Source organism: Neoarius graeffei, chromosome 15 (genome assembly GCF_027579695.1).
Source record: "Neoarius graeffei isolate fNeoGra1 chromosome 15, fNeoGra1.pri, whole genome shotgun sequence".
Lineage (NCBI taxonomy): Eukaryota > Metazoa > Chordata > Actinopteri > Siluriformes > Ariidae > Neoarius > Neoarius graeffei.
Window position 1 is genome coordinate 44,589,116 of NC_083583.1, and position 19,414 is coordinate 44,608,529.

A 19,414-nucleotide genomic window follows, 5' to 3' on the forward strand; every position below is an offset into this window, starting at 1 on the left:
CTGTCTCAGATCCAGATCAGCGCTGGCGTGAGAGATCCATAATCTTCGGAGTGGATGTCCGGGTCGGAGCATGACACTTTCTTTACAGTCACAGCCAAAAGGAGTTTTGAATGCTTCCCCCTTGTTAACTGAAAGGTAATATAAAGTTGTCAGAAGTGTGTATGTATCTCAAGCACAGCTTTTTTGAGTATTGTCAGCACAATTAAAAAAGACCAAAATTCTGATGAAAGGTGGAATAAAGTATTGTTTAAATGAGCTAACAGTCTGACTGAAACAGAAACCTGACACTCAGACTGGAGAGCTGTTCAAAAGAAACCACACTAAAATCACAAAACCACAGCACACACCATTTAAATAACTTTAATGAGTAGGCAAAAGCAATTACTTCATGACACAGAGACTCTTACACTGGTGCATAAACAGAACAAATGATATGATCTGGTATCTTGTTGCACTTGCACTATTGGTATTGCACTATTGGCTGACTAAACAGCCACATTCTGCCTGTGTGAAATTTGCTATTTGCTCTTTTCAGCACTGCATGAACGCTCATCCTCAGCACAGTTCACATAGTGCACTCAATTTCTTTTCATGCAATGCACTCACATAAAGGTAATTAGTGTACAATGACATACACTAATAATAATAATAATAATAATAATAATAATAATAAGACAGTTTAGTGCCCGGACTTTTACTACAAAGCCATACAATTTTAACATGTGCAGAAAGCGGTTTGGCATTGTCTTGTGGAAAGAAGGAAGGCCTTCCCTGAAAAAGATTTTATTTGGATGGCAGCATATTGCTCTGAAACATGTATATATCATTCAGCATTAACGATGCCTTCCCAGATGTACAAGCTGCCCATGTCATGTGCACTAATGCACCCTCATACCATCACAGATACTGGCTTTTGAACTGTGCACTGATAACAAGTCAGATGATCCCTCTCCTCTTTAGCCTGGAGGATGTGGTGTCCATGATTTACAAAAAGAATTTCTACTTTTGATTTGTCAGACCTCGGGACAATTTTCCATTTCGCCTCAGTCCATCGTAAAAGAGCTCGGGCCCAGAGAAGGTGGCGGCATTTCTGGATATTGTTTATATATGTTTTTTTTTCATAGACGATGGTTGTCTGAAGTGTTCCTGAGACCACAGAGTGATTTCCACTACAGACATGTGTCTGCTTTTAATGCAGTGTTGCCTGAGGGCCTGAAGATCCCAGGCATCCACTGTCAGTTTTCAGCCTTGTCTCTTGCATACAGAGATTTCTCCAGATTCTCTGAACCTTCTAATATTATGTACCATACATGATATGATCCCCAAATTATTTGTAATTTTACATTGAGGAACATTATTCTTAAATTGTTGCACTGTTTGCCCACTTTCACAGAGCGTTGAACTCCTCCCCATCTTTACTTCTGAGAGACTCCGCCTCTCTGAGATGCTCTTTTTATATCCAATCATGTTACTGACCTGTTGCCAATTAACCAAGTTAGGGTTTTTTTTAGCATTACACAACTTTTTCAGTCTTTTGTTGCCCCTGTCCCAACTTTTCTGATATGTGTTGCTGACATCAAATTCAAAATGAGCATATATTTTTCAAAAAACAGTAACATTTCTCAGTTTCAACATTTGATATGTTGTCTTTGTACTATTTTTAATGAAATACAGGGTTTGCATAATTTGCAAATATTATATTCTGCTTTTATTCATGCTTTACACTGTGTCCCAACTTTTTTGGAATAGGGGTTGTAACATTAAGATAAGGTTGTTGTTGTTTTTTTCTGGCTAATGTCGGATTACACTAGCATTGATTCCAGTTGCTTGCATAATTGGCTTGTCAGTAAGTCAAATTCTAGCTAATTATAAATATTGCAAACTTTCAATGATTAAATAATGTTTTCAGGCAAAATGTTTATTATTAATTTAAGTGACAGTTCACATTCACCAAGTCACATTTCCAGGATTTAACAGCACTTCACTCTAAGCAAAGTGGGCTGCATTTGCCCAAATTAAGAAAACCACAATACTAAGGTCATGTAGTGAGTCTTTAAATAAGAGGTGTGCCTTTTTGACTCTGCATGTGAGTGGCAAGATGAAGGTGTTGCACATGCTGCTTGCTGCAGCTTTCAGCATCCTCACTTTTAATGGTAAGCCTTCATTTCTCAGTATTAATGAAGAATACTGTACAGGTTCTTAGTGCATACTAATGTAACTAGACATTATGTTTTTAATATACTGAGCTCTTAGTATGTTGTGTACCTTATATATTCTTATACTTAAAATGCACAAAATATGATTTAATGTCCACTTTCTTAATCTACTGCTCTTCTTTTGTGTGTGTGTGTGTGTGTGTGTGTGTGTGTGTGTGTGTGTGTGTGTGTGTGTGTGTGTGTGTGAATACGAGAAAATCGAGTCAAAATGCATCTTATTAGACTAATAACTTTTTTCCAGCCGCATATGGAGAGGAAATCATCAATGGCAAGAAAGCCAAGAAGAACACCCTGATGTACATGGTATCTGTGCAGTTGAACAACAAGCACATATGTGGAGGATTCCTCATAAACCCCAGCTACGTGCTCACTGCTGCCCACTGTGACGAATCGTGCGAGTAAGCTACTCATGTTGCATGTTTCTTAATAATCAGAAGTGTGTGGATTAATTTATTTCAACATAATATGATATCTGGCGCATTCTTAAAAAAACAGTCAACTCAGTGTGGTCCTTGGGACGCAGAACATCGATCCGAACAGGGATAATCTGAGAAAATATGTGGAAACAAAGTATAAACACCCATCATTTAAGAACGTCAGTTTGGGGTTTGACATCATGCTTCTGAAGGTAAGGATTAATCATTACTTCCACCAATTTTTTTGGAGGTTATGTTTTCCTCTCCATTTGTTTGTTTGTTTCCAATGTAACTCAAAAAGTAGTGAATGGATTTTGATGAAATTTTGAGGAAAGGCGGGCCATAGGCCAACGAACAATTTATTCAATTTTGATGCAAATCCAAATATGTGGCTTGACAGAGGAATGCATGCGACCAAGTGCCCTTCTAGTTTAGACTATATTCACTTAGAGTGCCATATATTCATTACTTTAAGGGCACTCAGGAGTTCACTACGTTTTGAGTTACATTGGGAATAAACAAACAAACGGAGGTGAAAACATAACCTCCACCAACTTGGTTGAATCTATATAACCATCATTATATCACAAGCCCTGTTATATTTTAAGATTTACATATAATGTGAATTCTGGTCAAAAACAAGCTTTCAGACAAAGTCAAACTGAGTAAAGCTGTGAAGACCATCAAAATCCCAAGCAAGAAGAAACCAGTCAAGCCCAAAACCAAGTGCCAGGTTGCAGGATGGGGACGAAGTGAAACCCAGAAAGTGGTGAATGACCTGCTGGTGGCTGATGTTTCAACCATAAATATCACAGAATGTAAGAAGCAGTGGAATAAAGTGGACGTGAAACTCCCAGCTGACATCATGTGTGCAGGAGGCTACAAAACCAAAAGCGGAGCATGCAAGGTACAATAACACATATGTTTGCTTCATATTTTTCTTGAGCAATGAGAAAGCTAAAACAAAATGATTGTGCCATTTGTCCTGTTTTGACAGGGTGATTCTGGTGGGCCTCTGGTGTGCCGTGGTGTTGCAGTGGGCATCGTGTCCTTCAATCATAAAAAGAACTGTGACTATCCAAATGTGCCTAATGTCTATACTGAGATTTCAGCATACACAGACTGGATTATGAAAGTGATAAAGGGAGATAGTTAAGATGTTTTTGTACTTGTTTTTTTTTTTACGTCAAGTGATTGTATAAAATTTGTATTCTCTAATTACTGTTACAAGTAATGTCTGATGCTTCTTCTTTTTTTAAAGCTTTCTGTAAAAAGCTCAATTTTGTATGGCTACTGCCTCATATAGAGGCTGTAGCCACTATGCCATCGTGTTGTAAGAATGTAAGAATGAGTGTAACAGTCACGCACTGTGCATGCGCATATAGTTGTTCCTATTAAAATGACCAGTGAGTGTATACAATTTAGCTCACCATTCGAAATAAATGGAAAAGACTAAAGAAATCACTTTCAGACATGTTTATGCTTATTACTGAGGGAAAGTGCATTCCTATTTTAAAATATACTCCAGGTTGTCCCCCTTTCCTCGCCTTCTTCAGCCAGTGGTCCCATGTGTGATGTAGATGTGACACATCTCTGAGTTGTTACAGGAAGTTGTTGAAATGAGTATTGAGACCACTGAGCTCAAGCGCCGGGCCTTTTCCAGGAAATAAGAGTTTGGGTCATGGTGACAGCGTGTGTATGTCAGCCTCAGTTAAGAGGTTTCAGTTTCGAAAACTGTAAGAGGTAAGAGTAGAATAATATAAAGTACAGACACTTGGTATATTTTACTTCTGTGATTTTTAAATTGTTCATTTTTGGATTACGCTTCATTTTTTGTAGCTACTGCCTCATAGAGTAAATATATATGCTATATTTACTGTATGGACATGGGATCAGAAAACAATTTTATTTATAAGCAGTAGCCACATGTACTCATAGGGTACATATTTTTTTTAGAAAGGGAAGGACGCGGTGCTGTTTTAATGAGCTAACAGCATGATGAAACTGAACAGGAGAGCTGTTTATCAAAAATCGCACTAAAGTTACACCACATCCTTTAAACGGCTTTCAGGAGTAGGGTGAAAGGAAATTACTTAATATACTTTATTCTCACTTTTGTATATAGGCAGAACAGTTGGTATGGCATGGTATCTTGTATTGCTATCAGCTTAGCAAACAGTTTTTTTTTGGGTGGGGGTTTGAGACAAAATTTAAATGTGTGAAATTTGCCATTTGTACTTACAGCACTGCAAATGTTCCATAAGTACAGTGGTGCTTGAAAGTCTGCGAACCCTTTAGAATATTCTATATTTCTGCATAAATATGACCTAAAACATCATCAGATTTTCACACAAGTCCTAAAAGTAGATAAAGAGAACCCAGTTAAACAAATGAGACAAAAATATTATACTTGGTCATTTATTTATTGAGGAAAATGATCCAATATTACATATCTGTGAGTGGCAAAAGTATGTGAACCTCTAGGATTAGCAGTTAATTTGAAGGTGAAATTAAAGTCAGGTGTTTTCAATCAATGGGATGACAATCAGGTGTGAGTGGGCTCCCTGTTTTATTTAAAGAACAGTGATTTATCAAAGTCTGATCTTCACAACACATGTTTGTGGAAGTGTATCATGGCATGAACAAAGGAGATTTCTGAGGACCTCAGAAAAAGCGTTGTTGATGCTCATCAGGCTGGAAAAGGTTACAAAACCATCTCTAAAGAGTTTGGACTCCACCAATCCACAGTCAGACAGATTGTGTACAAATGGAGGAAATTCAAGACCATTGTTACCCTCCCCAGGAGTGGTCGACCAACAAAGATCACTCCAAGAGCAAGGCGTGTAATAGTTGGTGAGGTCACAAAGGACTCCAGGGTAACTTCTAAGCAACTGAAGGCCTCTCTCACATTGGCTAATGTTAATGTTCATGAGTCCACCATCAGGAGAACACTGAACAATAATGGTGTGCATGGCAGGGTTGCATGGAGAAAACCACTTCTCTCCAAAAAGAACATTGCTGCTCGTCTGCAGGTTGCTAAAGATCACATGGATAAGCCAGAAGGCTATTGGAAAAATGTTTTGTGGTTAGATGAGACCAAAATAGAACTTTTTAGTTTAAATGAGAAGCATTATGTTTGGAGAAAGAAAAACACTGCATTCCAGCATAAGAACCTTATCCCATCTGTCAAACATGGTGGTGGTAGTATCATGGTTTGGGCCTGTTTTGCTGCATGTGGGCCAGGACGGCTTGCCATCATTGATGGAACAATGAATTCTGAATTAGACCAGCAAATTATAAAGGAAAATATCAGGACATCTTTCCATAAACTGAATCTCAAGAGAAGGTGGATCATGCAGCAAGACAATGACCCTAAGCACACAAGTCGTTCTACCAAAGAATGGGTAAAGAAGAATAAAGTTAATGTTTTGGAATGGCCAAATCAAAGTCCTGACCTTAATCCAATCGAAATGTTGTGGAAGGACCTGAAGTGAGTAGTTCATGTGAGGAAACCCACCAACATCCCAGAGTTGAAGCTGTTCTGTATGGAGGAATGGGCTAAAATTCCTCCAAGCCAGTGTGCAGGACTGATCAACAGTTACCGGAAACATTTAGTTGCAGTTATTGCTGCACAAGGGGGTCACACCAGATACTGAAAGCAAAGGTTCACATACTTTTGCCACTCAAAGATATGTAATATTGGATCATTTTCCTCAATAACTAAATGACCAAGTATAATATTTTTGTCTTATTTGTTTAAGTGGGTTCTCTTTATCTACTTTGAGGACTTGTGTGAAAATCTGATGATGTTTTAGGTCATATTTATGCAGAAATATAGAAAATTCTAAAGGGTTCACAAACTTTCAAGCACCACTGTACATACAAGTGAATGCACAAAACTATCAGCAAATCAAGCAACCAACAAAGCTCAAGTTTAAAATAAATAGAAATATTTTAGAGGAAAGGGGGGAAAACTTTATAATAACCTGGTTGAATAAGTGTTCATAATACTTTGTAAAAACATATTTTTGCTTGTAATACAGAAGTCAGACTTAGGGGTAAGAGTCTACAAACCTAGCACATCTTGATTTGGAAATTTTATTCCACTCTTCCTTGCAAAAAATCTCCAGATCTATCAAGTTGCAAGGGGATCGCCTATGGACCCTTTTCACGTGACGTCACGACAAACGCGGCCGCCATTTTGGACATGTACTACCAGTAGTTTACCACAGCCAGCATTGAGGAACGGCAGCAAAGAAAGTGTTTATTTTCAGCAAGACTTCCATCATGCCACTATATTGTTGTGCACCTGGATGTAGTAACCATCAACAAACAAGGCAAGGGTTATCATTTTATCGGATCCCGACGGAGAAGATGGATAGCGGCCATTAACAGATTGGCAGCCCTCGGCATACCAGCGCTTGTGTAGTGACCACTTTGTTGGAGGTAAGACGAATAAAATTAGCCAGTACATTGCTGTTAACATTCTGTGGCGGCGAGTGTGTAACCAAATAGGCTAAAATAACCCATTGTAACCTCTTTGTTCTTCTGTAGTAGGTATTAGCTAACGACATTAGCTAGCGTTGTGTTCCTTTGCTGTTGGTAGACTGTAGGACAGATCAGAGGCAGTGTTCTACAAACAGCGCTTAATTTGAGGGGAGCAAGCCAGAGCGCGCTCCGGAACCTCGGGCATTGGCTCCGGCAGCTATTTACACTGGATCCAGTGATCCGACACCTCTCTTGACTATGTAACAAAAAAAAAAAAACGATTGTCTTTAGGCTTGCCATCCTTCCACTTGCGAGTGGTAAGTGATCTGCGCTGGGATCACACACACAGCGGCTCAGTCCCGAATCGTGGCTCGTGCACTTCACTCGCGCGCTGTGTGAGCTGCACAGGGCCGGAGTGCGCACCCTCCAGAGGGCACTCGCTGTTCAGGGTGGAGTGATTTGGAGCGCAGGATGCCTGCGGAGCCGAGCGTATCCGTGTATTGGTGTTGCTGTGTGCAGACGAATCGTGTATTGGTGTTGCTGTGTGCACACTAATCGCTTTTAAAAACTTTAATCTGATGATCCACTGATATGGTCTAATGTAAACATGGGCTAAGTGTTCAAAACAAGAGGAACATGTATTTGTCTCTTAAATCCAGGCCGTTCCCTGTAATCTCTAACAACGGTTGGAGAAAGTAATGGCAAATAGTGAGTGCACAAACCATAGAAGGTAAACTGTACACAGCGCCAGGGCAGTGTGATGGTATGTCTACTTTTAGATTGTGTTAGCTTATCAATGAACACACTCGTCACTCGACGAGTTTCACGTCTTTACGACGGATACTTAAATGTGTATTAGGTATTATTGTTGCAGTCTAAGCAGTCATTGTAGCAGCTAGATGAGCGAGAACCGAAAGGGTCTGTGCCATAAACCATTATTTCTGTACGGCATTGCTAATGTGTCGTTACTGTTGTTATTTCTCCCTCTGCTCGCTCTGTAAATGCCCTACGTCGCTGGATAGCGAAGGTGTTTTCTGCATCTCGCTCCTTTTTCTTGTATGTTCTCCGTTTGTCGCCTTCCTCGCATTCAAACCAATTCGAGCCGAAGTCTGCTACATGTCCAAAATGGTGGTCGCATTTACGAAGGTCACGTGACTGAAAAGGGTCTATACACAGCCCTCCTCAAACTTGTCCACATGATTTTGATAGGATTTACATCTGGACTCTGAACCATTCCAAAATGTTGATCTACTTCTTTTGAGTGATTCCTTTGTTGACTTGGATTTGTGCCTTGGGTCATCATTGGGCTGAGAGGAAAGTTTTTCTTCATCTTCAGCTGTCTAATAGAGGCACGGATCATAATCTTAAAGGAATGTTTAAAACATATTGGTAATCCAGGGGTTTTCAAAGTGTGGGAGAGTCAGCCCCCCCTCAGAGAGCAAATAAACAACAGCGCCCCCCCCTTACAATTTTTGTTGTTGCTGTACTTAATGTTCCATTCGTATTTAAAAAAATGGTTGTTGTACACATTTTTATTTTTTCTTTTACACATTTTAAACATCTGTCCTTTTTTAAAACATCTTGTTTTACACATTTTAAACATCTGTGCTTTTTGAAAACATCTTTTTTTTACACATTTTAAACATCTGTGCTTTTTTAAAAACCTCTTTTTTACACATTTTAAACATTTGTGCTTTTTAAAACATCTTTTTTACACATTTTAAACATCTGTGCTTTTTTAAAACATCTTTTTTTTTACACATTTTAAACATCTGTGCTTTTTTAAAACTTTTTTTTACACATTTTAAACATCTGTGCTTTTTTTACAAACATCTTTGTGGCAGCGGGGGCGTGGTCAAGCGTCGGTTTGTGAATGGAGGGCGGAGTCAGGGAAGGTAAGTGGCGGAATCACTGCATCTGACGGGAATTAACCTGTGTTTGTGTGTCTTCCCCAGTGACCGCATCCTATAAGAGGAGAGGGAGAGCGGAGGAAGGGAGCTACTCCCCAACCTGGAGACTTGTGTGCGTGCGTGTGTGTATGTGTAGTTAAGGCTGAAAAGCTAAAATAAACGGGTTTTTGAGAACTCAGTTCTGGCCTGCCGTGCTTCTGTGCTCCACGGACCGAGAACACTTGCTACAGTGGTGCTGAAACCCAGGAGCGGAGCGCAGGAGAGAACAGCCCCATGGAGTCCTCCCCCTTCAAGGACCTGATCCATGCCCTCGCCATGGCCCAACAGAGCCAGCACCAGGCGCTGGTCGCCCTCCGGGAAGAACAGGAGCAAAGGTTTGAGGCCCTGGTGCTGGCGCAGCAGGAAGATCGCCAGGCATTCCGGCACCTACTCGCATCGGCGGGGTCCACCACCTCCACCACCGCGGGCCCTTCCCACCTCACCCTAATGAAGATGGGCCCACACGACGACCCCGAGGCCTTCCTCGCTCTCTTTGAGCAGGCAGCAGAGGCATGGGGTTGGCCGGTGGAACAGCGCACGGTGCGCCTCCTCTCCCTGCTCACGGGCGAGGCGCAGCTGGCCGCGCTACAGCTCCCCGCCAACAGCCGGCTGGTCTACGCGGACCTCCGGCCGTTCGCGTTTGGCCAGCAACTCCGGGACGCCTGCCGCCGGTGGCTGAGGGCTGACAACCGTGACGCCGAGGAGATCATCGATCTGGTGGCGCTGGAGCAGTTCGTCGCTCGACTTCCGGAAGGAACTGCGGAGTGGGTCCAGTGCCATCGCCCGGCGTCGCTGGATCAGGCCATTGAGCTGGCGGAGGACCATATGGCGGCCGTTCCAATGGCAGGACAGCGTGTCTCCCCTTCTCAACTCCCCTCTCCCTCTCTCTCCTCTTCTGTTTCTCTCCCTCGCCCCATTCCCCCACTGCGGAGGCGGGGGCCGGCTCCACCCCAGCCGCCCCGCTGCACCCACGATGTCCTACCGTTTCCTACTTCCGTGTCTGTGTTTTCACCCCCTCAGGTGAGTGATATCCGGAACCCCTGTGCAGAGAGAGAGCCTGGGCCGGTGTGCTGGTGCTGCGGGGAGCTGGGGCACCTCCAGCATCAGTGCTCGGCAATGGAGGTGGGCGCGGTGGTCCGGATCCCCGACGCGCCAGGAACCGCCCTCGATCGGGCTGGAGCGTATCGCATACCGGTGAGTATCCAAGGGGATACGTATCAGGCTTTGGTGGACTCCAGCTGTAATCAGACCTCAATCCACCAAAGCCTGGTGCAAAACAAGGCATTGGGGAGAGCACAATTGGTGAAGGTGTTGTGCGTGCACGGGGATGTTCACAACTACCCTTTGGTGTTGGTCCACATTCTGTTTCGAGGGGAGAAATTTAGAGTTCAGGCGGCAGTTAATCCTCGCCTCACCCACTCTATAATTTTGGGGACTGATTGGCCGGGATTTCGGGATTTAATGACGCACTTACCGTAGTGATGAGTGGGTCCTGCTGTAGTTTAGCAGGGGGAGGTCCTGGAGTGACTTTGGCAGGAGCAGCTGTCACAGAGCCGTCTACGTCATCACCATGTCAGAGCGAGGAGCCGCCGGCTCCTCCTCCCTCTCTCGGGGAATCCCTCGCGGATTTTCCGTTAGAGCAATCGCGAGATGAGTCTCTGCGGCATGCGTTTGACCAAGTGAGAGTAATCGATGGTCAAACGCTCCAGCCAAACGCCACCCCATCCTTCCCCTATTTTTCCATTATTAAGGATAGGTTATACCGAGTGACGCAGGAGACTCAAACTAAGGAACAAATAACCCAACTTTTGATCCCAAAGAGCCGCCGGGAATTGGTATTCCAGGCGGCTCACTTTAATCCCATGGCTGGACACTTAGGGCAGGATAAGACACTAGCCCGAATAATTGCCCGGGTCTATTGGCCAGGGATTCACGGCGATGTCCGTAGGTGGTGTACGGCATGCCGCGAATGCCAGTTAGTCAATCCAGCGGCCATCCCAAAAGCGCCTTTGCGCCCTCTACCATTAATCGAGATCCCGTTCGAAAGAATTGGGATGGATCTTGTCAGGCCATTAGATCGGTCAACACGAGGGTATCACTTTATTTTAGTTCTGGTGGACTATGCAACGCGATATCCGGAAGCAGTGCCGCTTCGCAATATCTCTGCACGTAGTATTGCGGAAGCGCTCTTCCACGTCATCTCCCGAGTCGGAATCCCCAAAGAGATTCTGACTGATCAAGGCACTACGTTCATGTCATGCACACTGTGCGAACTGTATGGGTTATTGGGAATCAAGCCGATCCGCACCAGCGTTTATCACCCACAAACAGACGGCTTAGTCAAACAGTTTAATCGCACCCTCAAAAACATAATTAAAAAATTTATAAGCGAGGATGCACGTACCTGGGATAAATGGCTCGAACCCCTGCTTTTCGCAGTGCGAGAGGTCCCACAAGCCTCCACGGGGTTCTCCCCGTTCTAATTATTATATGGGCGTAAGCCACGTGGCATCCTGGATGTGCTGCGGGAAAATTGGGAGGAGGGACCTTCCCTGTGCAAAAATGAAATTCAATATGTTATTGACTTGCGCACAAAACTCCACATACTCACACACCTAACCCAGGAGAATTTGTGGCAGGCTCAAGAACGCCAAGTCTGCCTGTACAACGGGGCATGCGCCTTAGGGAATTCACACCGGGAGACAAAGTACTCGTGTTATTGCCCACGTCGAGCTCTAAATTAATCGCCAGGTGGCAAGGACCCTTTGAGGTCACATGGCGAGTCGGGGACGTCGACTATGAGGTGAGGCGAATGGACAGGGGTGGGGTGTTACAGGTATACCACCTCGATCTGTTAAAACGTTGGAGTGAGGAGGTCCCTGTGGCGCTGGTGTCGGTGGTTCCAGAGAAGGCGGAGCTGGGGCTGGAGGTTCAAAAAGGAAAATTGGCATCACCCGCCGCAACACATTTGTACGGGACAAATGTGTTGTATGTGTTGTAGTAGTACTCATTATGCAGGTGTTTCGTGTCAAGTCAAATGTTAGACTTAGCTCCACTACCCAATATAATAGCTGTCTTGCTAACTTTAATCACACCTGCATAATGTGTATTACTGCAACACATACAACACATTTGTCCCGTACTTACACTTTGTTGAATTAATTCAATATTATAGTCGCCACTGAAGTCCACTCGATCCTTGTTTACTGTCAATGGATCGGTCACTCGTCAAACAGTCCGCCAAAGACGCGGAACAAAAATAAAAGGTTTCTGAAGAGTAATAGACTGATATTTTGCACGATTACACGAATAATTTGTTTGCCAGTCTAAAAAAATTGACTTTTTTTTTGTATTTTGATTTGTCGTTTTTGTTTGATATTTCAAAAGTATTGTATGAACATTTTGGTACAAAATTGATTGCATACCCCTGAAGAACTCTGGCGCCCCCTAGGGGAGGCACGCCCCACACTTTGAAAAGCCCTGGTGTAATCCATGCCATAATTAATTGAGGCTGTTCTGAAAGCAAATAATAGTATAATATAAAACCCATTACTAGTGTGGTGTTCCTAATAAACTGCTTGGTGAGTGAACATACTGAGACCAAAGCCATAATCAGAGGTTAGTTGCATGGCTGATGCAACTTCTAACTATACAGGAAAGACTGTTGACATAAGCAGGACTTACTTATAAGTAAACTTTTGTTTTGAGTGACACTGCACCCATCAGACTGAACATGTGATTTTATGGGCATGATAAGGAATACACAAGAAAGAAGAAGTAGAAGAAGAAGAAGCATTTCATGAAAATATACAGTGCCTTGAAAAGTATTCATACCCCTTGAACTTTTTCACATTTTTCCACCTTACAACCATGAACTTAAAAGTTTTTTATTGAGATTTTATGTGATAGACCAACACAGAGTAGCACATAATTGTGAAGTGAAATGAAAATGATAAATGGTCTTCAAAATTTTAAACAAATAAAAATCTGAAAAATGTGGTGTGCATTAGTATTCAGCCCCCCTGCGTCAATACTTTGTAGAGCCACATTTTGCTGCAATTACAGCTGCAAGTCTTTTGTGGTATGTCTCTACCAGCTTTGCACATCTAGACACTGAAATTTTTGCCCATTCTTCTTTGCAAAATAGCTCAAGCTCAGCCAGATTGGATGGAGAGCATCTGTGAACAGCAATTTTCAAGTCTTGCCACAGATGCTCAATGGGATTTAGGTCTGGACTTTGACTGGGCCATTCTAACACATGAATATTCTTTGATCTAAACCAGGGGTCACCAAACTTTTTTCTCTGGGGGCCACATTGTCGTTCTTGACTGTGATGGGGGGCCGGGGTCGGGTCAGCTATATAACATAGAATTGTATGACCCAGACAAATATGACCACCAGCAGGCCTCATTGTGTAGTAGAGATTACTAGCCTGGCACAGCCATCCCCACTACTATATCCACACTACTATAGCCACACTACTAGATCAACACTTGATTCCTGGCACATATTTGTTTATCTTTACTGGTGGTTTGCAAAAGTAGTAATCGAGTCTTCACACTTTGTTTTAATTTGAAATACCACAGATATTCCATTTATTTATTTTCTAATAAAAATAACATCAAAGCTGTCAAGGTAAGAAACATCTGCCTAGTTGAGGTGATTGACACTGGCAAAGGTGAGTGGAAAATTATAAATTGTAGGTAGGCCTGTTGATATTATTAATAATATTAATAATAATTGTGTGCAGCACTTAATAAAGGTCAAATAAATAGGCCTATAAAATAAATGCATTAAAAAAACAGTGAAATTATAATAATATGAGCAATAGATTCTAAACCATTCCATTGTAGCTCTGGCTGTATGTTTAGGGTCATTGTCTTGCTGGAAGGTGAATCTCCTTCCCAGTCTCAAGTCTTTTGCAACCTCCAACAGGTTTTCTTCCAGGATTGCCCTGTATTTAGCTCCATCCATCTTCCCATCAACTCTGACCAGCTTCCCTGTCCCTGCTGAAGAAAAGCATCCCCATAGCATGATGCTGCCACCACCATGTTTCACAGTGGGGATGGTGTGTGCAGGGTGATGAGCAGTGTTAGTTTTCTGCCACACATAGCGCTTTGCATTTAGGCCAAAAAGTTCAACTTTGGTCTCATCTGACCAAAGCACCTTCTTCCACACGTTTGCTGTGTCCCCTACTTGGCTTCTGGCAAACTGCAAACAGGACTTCTTATGCCTGTCTTTCAACAATGGCTTTCTTCTTGCCACTCTTCCAAAAAGGCCAGATTTGTGGAGTGTACGATTTTGTCTTGTGCACAGATTCTCCCACCTGAGCTGTGGATTTCTGCAGCTCCTCCAGAGTGATCATGGGCCTCTTGGCTGCTTCTCTGACCAGTGCTCTCCTTGCTCGCTCTGTCAGTTTAGGTGGACGGCCATGTCTTGGTAGGTTTGCAGTTGTGCCATACTTTTTCCATTTTTGAATGATGGATTGAGCAGTGCTTCTTGAGATGTTCAGAGCTTGGGATTTTTTTTTTTATAACCTAACCCTGCTTTAAACTTCTCCAGAAATTTATCCCTGACCTGTCTGGTGAGTTCTTTGGTCTTCATGATGCTGTTTGTTCTTCAGTGTTCTCTAACAAACTACTGAGGCCTTCACAGAACAAGTGTATTTATGCTGAGAGTAAATTACGCACAGTAGGACTCTATTAACTAATTAGATGACTTCTGAAGGCAATTGATTGCACTGGATTGTATTTAGAGGTATCAGAGTACAGGGGGCTGAATACTAATGCACACCACATTTTTCAGATTTTTATTTGTTTAAAATTTTGAAGACCATTTATCATTTCATTTCACTTTACAATTATGTGCTACTCTGTGTTGGTCTATCACATAAAATCTCAATAAAAAACTTTTAAGTTTGTGGTTGTAAGGTGGAAAAATGTGAAAAAGTTCAAGGGATATGAATACTTTTTCAAGGCACTGTAAATCATATTCTGGGTATGTGAATGTGTGTGTGTGCGCGTATGTGTGTACGCATGGTGCTCTGCAATGGAGTAGTGTCTGTATTTCCAAAGAAACAGAACAGTACAGAAAATAATCCTCAGTTCTTTCTGCTAATTAAAACCTGTGTGTTTTAACTACAATTAAAATATTTGCAAGTAATAACATGATCATGAAGACAATTACAGGACACATGAAAGATTAGAGAAGTGATCTGCAATACATCTTGTGCATGAGAGATTGAATAAGAGATTAAATCAGTAAGACCACTGAGGTTTTCCTTGATAAGCTAACAACGTCTGAGGTTTTGCTTCTAGTTTTATTCACACGATTGCAGCACATCATGTTCTTTAAACCAATTCAAATAGCAGAATATATTTACAATTGCATTAATACATTTCTGTTCTGTGATCATGAAATACACTACTGACAGTCAGGTATGTTTCATTCATTTATTCATTCATTTTTTTATTTGACCCCATTTTCAGTTCAGTTTGTTCATTTGCCAGTTATTAACTAGCTATAACTGAGCACATAGCAGCTACCAACCAGGCAGGGTGAAGTTTAGCTTATACTTCCTCTGAGTAGATTACTTAAAACTCACTTATAATATAAGTTGGAGGGTATTTTTGGTCACACTTTGATAATCAAGGTCCATGGTTTGTCGCTGTAATTGTCAACTGTTTTGAAAAGCCAGAGAGGCATATTGTAGCTTGCAAACATTAAGATAAAAGATGTGAAATTTATTAAATCCAGAGCAAGATCGAACTGATTGAGGTGCTGAGTTATAGGATGGACAAGAATCACCCAGTCTTTTCAATTATTACTTTGATGATGTGCTGAAAGTTGCATTTTCTAAAATTCAAAAAGTTTTCCCTGATGGATGGGATATTGGTCTGGAGTTCAGTATCCCATACATGTGTATCAACAGAGAGCAGCATTGTTGTGGAAGGGTGCATGGTGTGGAGATAATAAGGTGGATCCTATATGCGGATGATGTCGTTCTATTGTGCAAAACAGCGCAGGAGGCAGAAGAAGTTCACACCTTCATTAACAATACGTGCAAAAGGTTTGGCCTCACAATTTCCTTTAAGAAGAACAAAATCCAGGTATTCAGTGACGAAGAGTTCTCTGAAGAACCAACACTATTCAGCATTGCCGACCAAGTCGTAGAAAATGTCAGAAAATTTAGATACCTTGGGCAGGTTATAACTAACACAGAGGAGGGTTGTTTCACTGAACACCTTATGGCCAGTGCTACTGCAAAATTCAGTGAACTTCAGAAAGTGCTGACAGATAGCAATGATAATCTACATACAAGAAGAAAGCTCATTGAAGCATGCGTAAGATCATGACTAATGTGTGGCACGCAGACCTGGCTGCCCAACAAGCGACAAATGAGGAAGCATGTTGGGTCCAATGTCTATGGAGTATGTTAAAAGGAGGATGGGTAAAAAAGAAATGCCAGTGGATGAGGACAAGGTCAACTATAGTTTTGTATACACCAATGAATGCATTCAACAAATGATGAATGCCACTGTGTGATTTTATATACTCCCAGCATCTTAAGTATGTCACCCATGTTTGCACAGATGAGAACATCACCATGAAAATCCTGTTTGTGAAAGTCACGAGGAAATATTATAGGGATCCTTGGTTGAAAATTGTTCAATTGCTTGGAGTTTCCATCGATCAGGCAAACAGGATGATGCAGTCGATGGCTAAGTTCACTGGTCTAACCCAGCAGATCAACTCTGCTCCATGACACTCGTTCTCTTTGGAGGAATAATAGTAGTAGCAACAGCAGTTGTAGTAGTAGTATAAGATTGACAAAAATCAAATCAGAAAGGAAGGTCTGCTGATATTGTTATGGGTGACGAGATGTGGTGAGTAGGATCCAAAAGCAGAAACACAAACCAGAAAATCCAATGAATAAAAAAAAGATTTAAAGTCCAAGAGAATAAACGAACAAAAATAGACCAGACAAAAAAAAAACTGTAATAAAGATAATAAATCTCTGGAGTGGAAGTCTGGGGTGGATCATGACAGTACCCCCCCCCCTTCAATGAGCACCTCCAGGCGCTTTAGGAAGAGCATCAGGGTGTTGCCGGTGGAACCCCGTGATAAGTGTTGGGTCGAGTATGAACCTGGCGGGGACCCAACTTCTCTCCTCAGGACCGTAACACTTTCAGTCCACCAGGTACTGGAGACCTCTGCCTCGTCGCCGCACCTTCAGCAGTTTCTTGACCATGTAGGCCTCACCGCCATCGATGAGCCTGGGAGGAGGAGGGGGTTTGGAGGTGTAATGGAAACTTCTAATAAACACTTCAGAATGCTTAGCAGTTGTCTTTTCAGTTATTTATTATAGTAGATCATATAAAACAGATATAGAAAATAGGAAAGGAAAAAGAAGAAGAAGAAAAGAAGAAGACACCACTTCAGTGATGCCGAGAGTACGCGCACTCTGAGTTGTGTCTTAGAAATGTTATCGATTATACTCTGAAGATATTCGCTTACTGCTCGCATCTTCACGTGATTGGCTCAAGATTTTCTATGAAGCTTTGTTAAAGTGTGCACCTGGTGTGCTCTGGGATGTGCAGGAACTCAGACACCCTGCTTATCACCAGCCAAGGGCACAGAAAGGCGATTACAACATGTGGGGAAAACAACTTCTCAGTACACTAGGCCACTTGAGCTCAACACACAGAAACACAGAGAATAGGAATGTTCATTCACTAAATTTCCTTCACAGAGGGTGGGAGCAAAGGACTGGAAACCAGAGGTTTAAGCTGTGATACATAAAAGGTAGGGTGAACATGTCGCATGGTGAGTGGTAATGCCAGCCTAACAGAACATGGGTTGATTACCTTCTTGATGAGGAAGGGTCCAAGGAACCTGCGTGCCAGCTTGCGAGAGATGGCCCTAAGTGGCAGGTGGTGTATGGAGAGCATAACTCGTTGGCCCACTCGGTAGGTGGGTGCCTTGGAGCAATGTTTATTGGCCTGCTTTTTGGATGCGAGTGCAGAGCAAATGAGTCTTCTCCAGGCCAATGCCCACATACTCCTGCAGTGGTGTATAAAGGCCTGGGCTGATGGTACAGCGACCTCCTCCTCCTGGCTGGGGAACAGTGGTGGTTGGTACCCTAGTGAGCACTGGAACGGAGAGAGACCTGTGGCAGAGGAAGGGAGAGTGTTATGTGCGTATTCGATCCAAGGAAGGCACTCGCTCCAAGAACTGGCATCCCTGGACGCCATGCACCTGAGTGCAACCTCCAAAGCCTGGTTGGCCCATTCTGCCTGGCCATTGGTCTGGGGGTGGAAGCCTGACGAGAGACTACAGGTGGCCCCGATGAGTTTGCAGAAGGCTCTTCAGAACTGTGCAGTGAACTGAGGACCCTGGTCAGAAACTATGTTGGTAGGCAGACCATGTAGGCGGAAAACGTGGTGGACTAGTAGTTCTGCGGTCTCTTTGGCTGAGGGGAGCTTGGGCAGAGAAATGAAATGGACGGTCTTAGAAAAACAGTCAATGACAGTGAGGATGCATGTATTGCCACCTGAGTTCGGGAGTCCTGTGATGAAGTCCAGGGCAATGTGAGACCAAAGTCGATGCGGAGTAGGAAGGGGTCTTAGTAGGCCGACAGGGGGTTGATTGGGTGTCTTGTTCCGGGAGCATGTGTCACAGGCTGCCACGAACTCCTGGACATCCTCCTTGATGGATGGCCACCAAAAGTGCTGCTGGATGAGAGCCAGGGTTCGGGTGGCTCCTGGATGAGAGGCCAACTTGGAACCATGACCCCACTGCAGCACCTGAGTTCGCACATGGCAGGGGACAGATGGTTATGAGGAATATTGTTGGAGTTACCTTCACTGGGGTCCTGCTCCAGGGCCTTCTGCATGAGCGTCTCCACCTCTAGAATAGCGGCTCCCACCAGGCAGTGTGGAGGAAGGATAGTCTCGGGTGGCTTGGACTCCTCTTGGTGGGAGGAGAACATCCTGGACAGGGTGTCAGGTTTGCTGTTCTTGGAGCCTGGGCGGTAGGAGAGCGTGAAGTTGAATCGGGAGAAGAAGAGAGACCAACGGGCTTGACGGGAGTTGAGAAGTTTGGCAGGCTTGAGATACTCCAGCTTTTTATGGTCGGTCCAGACTAGGAATGGGAGGTCAGACCCTTTGAGCCAGTGTCTTCCACTCCTCCAAGGCTAGGTCCATGGCCAGTAGTTCACAGTCGCCGATTTCGTAGTTTCATTCGGCTAGGGATAGCTGGCGGGAGAAGAAGGAGCATGGGTGGACCTTGTTGTCGTTGGCACTCTGGGATAGGATGGCTCCAACCCCTGACTCAGAGGCGTCGA

General features: G+C 43.2%; 1 protein-coding gene across 2 annotated transcripts; it reads left to right on the plus strand.

Moving 5' to 3' along the window:
- Window positions 1-2,073: 2,073 nt before the first annotated feature.
- On the plus strand, window positions 2,074-4,096 carry LOC132898878 (kallikrein-7-like). Of its 2 annotated transcripts, none has more exons than XM_060940544.1 (5): window positions 2,074-2,153; window positions 2,458-2,614; window positions 2,712-2,844; window positions 3,276-3,539; window positions 3,630-4,096. In XM_060940544.1, the coding sequence occupies exons 1-5, from the start codon at window positions 2,099-2,101 to the stop codon at window positions 3,786-3,788; spliced, it is 768 nt and encodes a 255-aa protein (XP_060796527.1). In that variant the 5' UTR covers window positions 2,074-2,098; the 3' UTR covers window positions 3,789-4,096. The 2 variants fall into 2 exon arrangements, with proteins under 2 accessions (XP_060796527.1, XP_060796528.1); XM_060940545.1 differs by having other exon boundaries at window positions 2,458-2,608.
- The last annotated feature ends 15,318 nt before the right edge of the window (window positions 4,097-19,414 follow it).